The 10,599-nt window shown below is 37.5% G+C and overlaps 1 protein-coding gene across 4 annotated transcripts in view; it reads left to right on the forward strand.

The window, feature by feature from the left end:
* Nucleotides 1-1,685: 1,685 nt before the first annotated feature.
* Nucleotides 1,686-10,599, forward strand: part of LOC109542583 (protein doublesex) — a gene marked incomplete at its 5' end in the record, with an annotated part of 20,465 nt that continues 11,551 nt past the window's right edge. For 2 of the 4 annotated variants that reach the window (XM_019911864.2, XM_019911865.2), the window contains 5 exon segments: nucleotides 1,686-1,733; nucleotides 5,875-6,018; nucleotides 6,304-6,381; nucleotides 6,526-6,583; nucleotides 6,794-6,823. In XM_019911864.2, the coding sequence (XP_019767423.1) occupies nucleotides 1,686-1,733; nucleotides 5,875-6,018; nucleotides 6,304-6,381; nucleotides 6,526-6,583; nucleotides 6,794-6,821 (356 nt within the window). 4 annotated transcript variants of the gene reach the window in all.

Genomic DNA, 10,599 nt, shown 5'->3' on the forward strand with positions numbered 1-10,599 from the left:
AAAATTTGGGTCAAAAATCAAAATTTTACATTCGTGTTTTTTGTGCTCACTGGATTGTTTCCGATGTAAGAAGCGTCCCAGGTTGCATATATAAGGTTTTTGCGTCCTTATTAGGGAGATATCGTCGGTTGAAAGTCGTGACCGCCCAAAAACGACTCAAAATGGCCAAAAATTTTTGATGATTTCTGCTGTTTTTTACTATCTCATCCTCTTTCATGCTTCCAAACTAACTTTTTCCAGTTTAAACATCTATACATGAAGAACATTCGCGTTGTGATAAGTTTACTGGTCCCAACCTTGGATTGTGGTCGGTTAAAACAATTAAATTGCTGAAAATAACCCGAAATCTGATGAATGAGTCAACCGAAGAACTGATCCATACATGTTCGTCTTGATGCGAATCCTGTAAGCGACAGTCAATCGTCAATCTAACGCTTCCATCCTCTCTCTTTACAGTGTTGAGTAGCAATTCTCTAATCATCTTTTCCGTTTTCAAATAATTCTTGACCAAACCCTCTTCCACAAAACTGAACGATGTTCATTGGCTTCAACGCAGAAATAAGGCAATATACACAATGAGTTTTGGCTATTTCGACGTTAAAGCGAATCAATCAGGAAGTGAATTTAAAAGGCGATCGGCAATAATTTCGGTGAAGTTCAGCTTGGAATTGCAAAGAGTCTGGTTTGTGAATTATTAATTAAACAGCTGAACACTCGAGGAAATCCTCAGCCCAGTTAACTTTCTGGAAATTTTAAAACTCCTTTCGGAATGTCCAACGGGGACATTGTCAAGTTTCCTGCTGTTTGGCAGGATCAGTCAGTCGATAAAGGAATCCCCCAATCGGGAAAATAGGAAAGGATTTCCGTTCGAATGTTAAGGAATTTGGCATGCACAAACGTTTTTCTTGCAGAATCCGGCTTGATGGACGAGAGATTTAAGTGCGTCCGCAGAATTTGATAAATGGAAAGCCAACAATTTGGCCTCTAGATCAACGAATATCTCAAGCCAGAAACATTGCAAAAATAATGCCCATGGTTATCGCATTCAAACATTCAACCATCTACATTACCGATATCCTTGCCTCATTAAAATGTGGGCAAAGTTGCAACTTAACAGGATTTTGTTCCCATTCATAACATGCCACACAGTCGAAGCTGTTTAGATAAGATTATTGAATAAGTCATTTATCACTCATTACAAAATCAGCGCATTGCAATTATTTATTGGCCAAACGACCTATTGCCATTCGGTTATCGGACATTAAGAAGCTAAAGTTGAGACTGCTTAGTCGCTGATAAATAAACAATTTAATTTTATTTATGGTCCGAAGAGACATTCACACGTTTGACTGTAAACAAATATCCAGTGGCATTGAAACTAATCGCATTTCAGCAGTTAATGGGTTCAAACGATTAATCTAATTGGTCTGGGCTAAATTAGAGCTAATTGAAAATTGCCATAATGTGCAATTTTTCTAAGCAAATCTTGCAGCTGCAGCTGGTTTCATGGTGACACCTCCGAATCTTAGTATTTATTGTATTAATAGCCACTGCCAACGCGCGTTTGCTTGAGCACTCACTAAACCCCAAATATTGCACTTTTTTCACTCAAGGCTGATTTGAAACGTTTTCCCATACTTAATTCTCCAAATTCATCTTTTAATTGCTCTATTTCTTCTATTCAGATTTTGGTTACATTACACAGGCGACTTCCCGGATGCAACTCAATCTGGGTAAATATATTTGATTTAATAGAACTTCATTTGGGTGAACAGCTTTGGCCATAAAAGCCCATTTCAGCGCTTTATATTCGTCTGAATGTTGAAGATTTAATAAAATCAAACGTGCGTGGATAATGCAGGAAATATTCATGAAGACAAGTGGTTTTATGCCTTTTTCCCTTCATTGCTCAACCAGCTGGAAGGAGTAAAATACGTACGGAGTTTCATCTGTTTACAACGAGAATTGTGTGTTTATGAATTTTGACTCAAACCAGGGATTTATCACATAAGTTTCTCTCAAAATGTAATTGTTTTACTGTTGGCAATTGCACCAAGCGTTGGTGTGGAATTATTCGTTATGCAATCCATTATCGCATAATAGTGCAAGTAATCAGGATTTAGTTGACACTGCTAGTCGGTTTGCGTAGAGCTTAACAATTTTTTTCAAATTTTCTCTTGGCTTCAAACAGATATTTTAAGGTGTGAAGGTATCAAGTTGGAACGCAGCAACGTCTAGTCGATCGTGCATGTCGCTAGGCTTCCATGTGTGCGAGTGGGATAACCGATGCAAGCCACGTTCTGGAATGGGACAATCAGTTTTATTTCTGAAAAATCGATCTATGAAATTTTCAACATTTTTGTGGCTGTCTGGGCGATATTCGAGTTTTCAGGCCGTAGTCGAGAGAGATTTGGCCCGGACGTTTTCACTCATCGCTTCTTCAGCGTCTGCAGAATTGTCTTCGCTTCGGGCGACGGTGTTATTAAAAGTGTCTGGCTGGTTTTCGTTTTTTTTTGTTGTTACTGAATAAAGCATAGAAGCGAGTCTTCATATAAAATCGTTTTGCAGAAATTGATTATTATCTCATGAAATAGGAGAGTGCAAAAATAGTGGTTTGTTTCAAAACCGCGCTTAGTTTTGGGCTCATTCTCAGAAAACCGTTAGAGTAATAGACATTCAGTTGTTACTGATGAATAGAGAATTGAAGTGCGTCTTCTTTCATACAAAACATCGTTTTTCGAAAATTTGTAATTATTTCAGGAAATGCAAAAGTGCATAAATTGTTAATTTTTTCAAAACCGATCTCTGGTTTTGGCTGATACTCAGAAAGCAGTTGGCGAAACAGACATTCAGTTGTTTAAAAACTGCCTAAAAACTCGAAAAGCACTGATTCTTAGTTCGTTGATTCTATCAATTTATCTGCTTCATTTTTAATGTACATATTAAGAGGCAAATTCAGTGTGATCTGTTTACAATGGGAATCGTGAAGTCATGTTAGTTCAGTGATTTTGAGCCTTTTATTCTGGAGATAAGTTTCCTTTAAAATGTAATAGGTTCGTTGGCTTACTGTTGACAATTGTTCTAAGCGTTAAAGACGGATTATTCATTACGCAATTTATTGCCGCATAATAGCACAACTAATCAGGATTTACGCAAATTTATATATGGTTTGCTTAGAGCATTAGTTGGTGTCAATTGTTCATCACACAATGTCTTCTCAGTTGTTATACAATGAAAATTAGCTTAACTTATGGTTTTTCAGGAATCGGCTCCAATAAATGCAATAAAAAATCCAGAAGCTATTTCTCGGATCGTCCAACTCCCAAAATAACTGAGCGGAATGGGGCAGTAAAAGTTGTCTCGCCTGAAAAGGATACAGTAGTTATATTGGCGGTAGGGAAGTTATATTGCCCTCCTTATCCTGCAGGAATCGGGCTAAATGTCGCTTAACTCCAAATTGCACCCTTGTTCGGCTTGTAGGTTAAATCGATGCCATTTTTACACATGGGGGTTAATCCCGAAACTTCAGGGTGGTTTTTTAGTCCCTTGTTAAGCTGCCATAAAAAAACGCCAATGAAAACAACAGCGCTCCCTTGGAGCAATTCTTCGATAAAATATGTAAATTTATTTAAATGGCCCGCGTTGGCGCATGTTTAAGATATAGAATGATCGCATTTAAGATATTCAATTTGCCGTTATGTTTAATGTCGATTTATTGGGTTTAATGCCATCGGCAATCCAAACAGCGCTAAATATTTGCCGAGTTGTTTGAAAGCAATGAATTGCTAAGACAAAAGCCGGTTAAATGAGTGTTCATATTTTAACACGCGTGCATAGAAAACATTAATGGTCATAACTTATCCACGTGCAGTTAAAATCGTTGAATAGTCAATGCCGAATGCTAAACTAAATTCGTCATTCGGGGCCAAAAAGTTCCGTTTCGGCTTGCAATCGACATGAGTTTAATGGGATCCGGGCAAAGAAGTTTCTGGATTTTATCGCCCTAAGAAAGTGTCTCATTAAAACGTGCTCGGCACTATACAAGCAATTCGGCTTAGTTTACGTTTGAAATGACTGTATAGTTTCCAACAAGCTTTTTCAGATGGCCCTTTTATCTGGGCACGTATCTTGGCAAGATTTCGACTTGTATACAAATGGAAATTATTTGCTCTGTTTTGCTTGCTCAATCATGCATGATTTAGCAAGACAGCAGATCAGTGTGATAAAGTTAACTGAAGCTCTGTCAGTTGTCTATTACGAGAAGCTTTCTGAGCGGTTCCATGTAAATTAACAATTATCCAGCTTTTAGCTGAGTACCTAGCTGATTGAAAAGCAGGGTCTTGTGCGTCTTTTTTTACGTAAATTGTTTAGTTTCTTATGGATTTATCAGTTTGTTTATGAAAAAACCCCAAATATCCACTCTACAGAAAACAACCACCCAAAAGTTTCAAGTTCACGTTTCGTTAGCAAAAATTAACTATTGTCCCGAAAAGTTGTTAATTCCTCCATAGATTTAACGGGATTTTCATTGGAAAAGCGAATAAAGTTGACTGTAATTGACTTTTGATTTTTCTCTAATTTTATTCAATGTAATTTAAAAAGTGAAAAAATGAAAATTGTTTCAAAATTTTAAGCGGCGAAGGTATCAAGTTGGAACGTGGCAACACACGGGCGTTCGGGCATGTCGCTGGCTTCCACGGGTGCGAGAGAGATAGCCGATGCAAGCCACGTTCCGGAATGGGAAAATCAGTTTCAGTTTGAAAAATTTCCATTTATGAATTGGTGAAGGTTTTGCATTTTTTTGGGCGATTTTCGCGTTAACAATACAACTAATACCTTTAATTAGACCCAAATTGGCCAAAGACACACACAAAACCTGATCAACACTTGTTCAAGATACCGAATAAACGGTGACTCACGAAAAAAGCGTTAGAAAGAGACCTAGATATTTGACGTAGGAAGCAAAGAAAATTCAAAATTGAAAGAAAGTTGAAAATAATTAATTAAAGGAAAATAAAACCAGTTAACACTTAACACTTTCTCGGTATTCGTAAATCAACCAACTTAAACATAGAATTTCTTGCATTTGCTTACTTCTGGAAGAAAGCACGTTTATGGATGCAACCAGCCCAATATTAAGCGTTGTACATATTTGGCAAACCTTTATAATCAGCAACGAAAGTGTGGTTTAAATTTTTTTCAAAATGAGAGAAAGCACCATTAAACTACCTTACGGTGTTGTGGGTTTGAGCCAATTTTCCAACGCGGAAGACCGTACAATAACCCATAAAAAAATCGCCAAAGAAATCGATCGATTGATTGATCAGTGGCTCAAAAAATGCTTCAAACACAAGTACAAGTATAGACTTTTTCAAGATGATTCAATCAATAATGGAAAAATGCAAACATTTAGGGCATTGAATGCGTTATTTCCGCCTTGTGCCTACAAACATTGTTATCAATGTAACGTTCCCTCCATTAAATCCCATAAGGGATTAACCAACGTCCATAAAATCGCATATTCTGTGGCATTTTCCGCATTTATTGCTGGATAGCGGGGTTATTATGTAAGAAACGATCATCCGACATGTGCGTTATAACGGCATCTATGACCAATGAAAATTTAGAATGCCGTAAAGGTGGAGCTTAATATCGCCGCGCTTTTACTATTGGCTCTGTTCATTGCTGAAATGTACATTCTCCAAGAGTAAAAATCCCTGGGCTTTCCGTTTCCACTGGAACATTGTTATTTTCGGCTTACCGTTTATTTGTTGGCAATTCCAGCGGTCTGGTAATATGAGTGTTTTACGGTTTAATCGCCAATTAGGGGGTGTTAAAAAAATAGTTTTAAATTGTTTTTACCTGGTTTTTCAGTGGATCGAAGTATGGATCTTTTGGAGGACTGCCACAAACTTCTAGAAAAATTCCATTATCCGTACGAAATGATGCCTCTCATGTACGCCATTCTTAAAGACGCCAGAGCCGATCTTGATGAAGCATCGCGACGGATAGACGAAGGCAAGTTGTGCAAATAATAAGAAATTTTTGAAATTGCCTAGTTTGAGCAGTTTTATCAAAATGGTTTCTTCCTGACGTTTCGCGAGCACGAGTGATGCCCATCTTCAAAGGTGCTTGAAAAGGAGCTGCAAAGCTGTTGAAATCGCACCCCGAGCAAGCCATTTTTGAAGATGTCAGACCCTCCTACTTGCGAAACGTTAGGAGGAGATTCGCTGAAAACGCTGCAAAACTCCATTTGTTGAATAAATGTTGGTAAAACATGCGTGTTTCTTTTTATTTCAACAGGAAAACAGGTGGTAAACGAGTATTCGAGAACACACAACCTCAACATGTATGATGGCGTGAAACTTCGTCCCTCAAGCCGTAAGTACCACACAAAACCAAACGTCTGAACTTAATGGTTTTTCCTTTAGATTCACTTTTAGCTGTTAGTTGAATCAATCGATTTCGTTTTGATCGATTTCGTTTTGATCGATTAATCCGCAATGTTTTGTTTTACTAATACAGATACGAAAACCACACAGGATAGAAGAATCAGCTCCTTCACCGAGTCAGCAGCCTTTAAGTCAGTAAATCTCCAGTTAAAATGCAATGTTTTGCTATAAAGTGATCAATCATTCAATTTGCCATTTAAAGTAGATAATTAGTATTATTAAGTATTAGCCATTGTGCCGTTCAAGTATTTTTGCAAAATAATCCAAAATGGACAGATGATTTTCAATTAGTTTAGCTGATTTGCCTTTCAATCCATAAAAGCTTTTGAAATTTGTTATAGAAGAGAGAAAATTGTTGCCTGGCTCTAATGGTAAGTATTAGAGTAGAGAATGAGGAGTTTTTTCGGTTGAAGTCGTGCCCAATTGAAATGTTAACGACCAATCAACCGGATAAGTTGCGAGTGGCAAAATGACCGTAAAACCGTCACTTTGCCTAGGCGAAATAAAAGTCACAACCTCAGACAATTTATGCGCGTAAGTGTATTTCAGTTGGACACTATTAATACATTTCTATATTGGAAGTTGAAAATGCTCATCACTCAACTGATTAGTATAGGCAACGGTCCAGGAAATTGTTGCGGTATTTGAGTAATTGAACAATCACTTCGGACTAATATTTTAACATTGCCTGTCCCATCTGCGACTATTTTTGGATAGGACTATTCCACAAATTTGTTGTTTGTTTGTTGAATTTATTTTGAGGACAATTCATGCCTTTTGCCCACGCTAAGAGCAAGACTAAACTGAAAAAGGTCGGGATTTATTGAGTTTATTGTTCAACTGAGATTCAACTTATCGGCTGAGAGGCTTAATTTTTTGAGAACGACTTCGGATCCTTTTAAACATGGGAAGGTGTCATTTCCAAAGGAGAAAAAAAATCGTCAAAAGTGATATTTTTATTTTTGAGGTACACTATTCTGCTCCAAATTGTGTGAAAACAGGCTCTAGTTTGGATAATTGTGGTTGAATTGAGAAGGAAAACGGGAAATTTTATTCGGTTCAGTTGGTAACTGGAAGAAGCTCGGATTTTCACACTGTAATTTTATCACGCAAACTAAGTTTTCTAGCAACAAATTTTATTTTGCATGAAATACTTGCCAGATCGAAAGCTGCTCTGCAGGGTTTTGTTCACGGCCGTCGATGAAAAGGTTTATGCAAACATTCTAAAAAGTGGTTTCAGAAAAAAATTATATCGTTAAATCAAAAACGATGGAAGAATTCTCGAACGCATTTCAGTCTATAAAACGGGTAATTAATTTTGGTGAAAATCCATAATAATTGAACAAAGCATGGAACTTTCTGATGTTGACCTGATTTTCAAAAAAATTGCGCATGCTGCTTTTTTATTTGTGTCCATGGTGGACTTTGATTAACAACGGAATTTGCCTCATATTCATTTCGGCATCTTCAGGAATCTTTTTAATTCTGGAAAAAAATCTTTTGTTGCTTCCACGTTGATCAGGATCGGGTTATTGAAGCGAAATAAGCACAACATTTTCGATGTGAACGAATTATGAATGGAGTGATGATATTGAGCAATTATCGTTACCCCACGTGTAACAATTATCGTCTCACACGATTTAGGAACTAATTAAATTATTATCTGATTGGAAATTGTTCCAAATGAACTCGGAAAGTGTTGGTCTATCGGGTCACAAAGTAATGAATCAAACACGTGTTTTCGATTGATTGCCAAGTTCGAGGACGTTTCGATAATTTATCGAGGCATGGAAGTGAATTTTGATGCATCTGCTCAGTTTCAAGCCAAGTTTGGGAGCAAAATTGCGATAATTCCTTCATAAAATGAGCAGTTGGTGAGCAGCTTCACTTGCGTCCATTGGCTTCTCTTCGCAAGGCCCCAGATTCTTTTCAATCCGGATTGATTTAGTAATTTTCAACAAGTAAACGAACCGCGTAATTTTGGTTGTTCACGCCGTTCAATTTATCTCCAGCGTCATAATTCGGGTTTAAAAAATGAGTTGAAAGCTCGAGTGTTGCCAAAACTATTTTCTAGCTGACGCCATTCCATATGCAGGACCTTCAACTTGGCCCCCAACGAAAATTATGCAGGATCTAACACATAACCTCTATAATCTCTGTTACATTCGCTATCGCTGTGAATATTACAATGAAAGTTAATCAAACTGGCCGCTAATCACTGCACAATCGCACTTTCACTGAGATTAATCAAAGTTTTGTTTGTTTTTTTTTTGGGAAAATAACACATTTCTCGCTCGATAGTTGGCGTCAATGGCTTGAAGAGTTAGTCAAAGGGTATCGCAAAAAGGTCAGAAACAGTGAAAATACGGAAAATCTGATTAACTGATGTTGATTTAAATTAAATGTTGCGCACATTTTGCTTCTCCGTCCATTTTGCAATTTGGTTTCGACTTTACTTTGCAAACTTTGTGCGTTTAAGACGTTTCAAGCCGTACGCTAATTGCGAAAGTTGATTCTATCGAATTTACTCTGAGAAGTTCATTACAAAACCTGGTTTTTGTTCAACTTGGTTTCAAGCGGGACTTTTATCTCGTATTTTAGAAAACCCTGCTAACAACAGTGATTTTATTAGTAAAGGATTTAAAAAGCAACCGTAACTTTTACGATGCCCGCCTGTCTGTTTGCTTGAAGATGGAATCGCGAAAGCCTGGCCGAAGAGCTTCGGTCAATAATGATTTTATCAAGGATCGATTGGTCATAAATGGGATTCAGATTAGAATTGTCCGAATTTATTGCATTCGGTCCAAACGGGTACCGTAAAGTCTCATATTTTATGGGACGGGCGTATAAGAAGGTATGTTAGATCAAGCCATTCGCCCACTTGGCTAATTTTTCCCCAGCAGCTTTTATGGCCAATAACGAAATCGCCATCTATTCACGAAACTTTCGAATGGCTCCCATCCGATGGGTTTTACTGTACAATATTCCATTTAAATTATGAAAGATAAAACGGTTCTTAAGGGAGAGGTGCCATTAAATGCACAAAGTAAACGTAAAATAAATCATGCGCCACTTTATTGTTAATACATCTGCATGATTTATTTTATGTTGTCTACTTATGCCGCGTATTTTCGCTAAAACTCTGGTTTATGCCGCAACTTGCAAATGCAATTATTCGGGCAGCTTCAATGAGAAAGAAGCGAAGGAAAAAACTCAACTTCTAAAGCTACACAGTGTCTCAATAGTTCACATATCCCCGAATAAAACTTCGGGCTTTATGGGTTGTTTGGTGCTCATTACTGCTTGTAGGTAGGTGGTAATCTGGTTATAGGGGATTCTTAAATATTTTATTTTTCTCTCAGAGAAATGCAGCGAAAGATGACCGTAAAAAGCCAGCCATCAGCCCGACACTAAAACCCTTGAAGCTTTTGTTGCGTTTTAAAAGACATTGTGTATTCGCCACACAAGCTGGGACAGTTACGATCTGTAGCTGCCAACTGCAATAAATTCATTCAAAGTCCATGACTAATCGCCTGGAGCTAATTAGGCTGTAGAATGCAGCAAAAATGTGATATTTTCAATTTGACACCGCGCTAAACTTGTTGTCTGGGTGTTTCAAGTAGATCGTTGAAAATAGAAGCGAGCGACAATAATTCGCTCAAAACCGTCCATATGGTGGATAGCGCATCAGCAACCTCATTTCAGATGTGTAATAAATCTTAGAACTGACAAAAGTGAGTGATGGAATTTTAAAGCGCGATCTTCCAGAATTTGCTTTGGGTTAAATGCGAAAGATTCGGTTTTTTTTGCCTAAAGAATGTAAGCGACAGATCGGATGTCCAGAGCCGGTTTTCAACTAAACTGCTCAACAAAATTTGCGCTAACTTTGGTACTTGGCTAAATTCTGACTGCTTAGAGCGATTTGTTGTTTGAAGCGTTAATTAGTGCATTTCTTTTTCGGTTAGTGCGTGTTGTTGCAAAAAATAGTGCCATTGAAACAATGCGAAATTGCTGAAAGTTTCTCCGCTGGACAAAAAGACGGCTTTTTTTTAGTTTCAATTCCAAATCAAAATCAATTCCTGGGCTTCAGTCATTTATTGTCTATTTATCAATTAAAATACGTTTCGGTGTTTTCCACCATCATCAG

Source organism: Dendroctonus ponderosae, unplaced genomic scaffold (genome assembly GCF_020466585.1).
Source record: "Dendroctonus ponderosae isolate FM_Combo_2020 unplaced genomic scaffold, Dpon_F_20191213v2 Dpon_F_20191213_10, whole genome shotgun sequence".
NCBI lineage: Eukaryota > Metazoa > Arthropoda > Insecta > Coleoptera > Curculionidae > Dendroctonus > Dendroctonus ponderosae.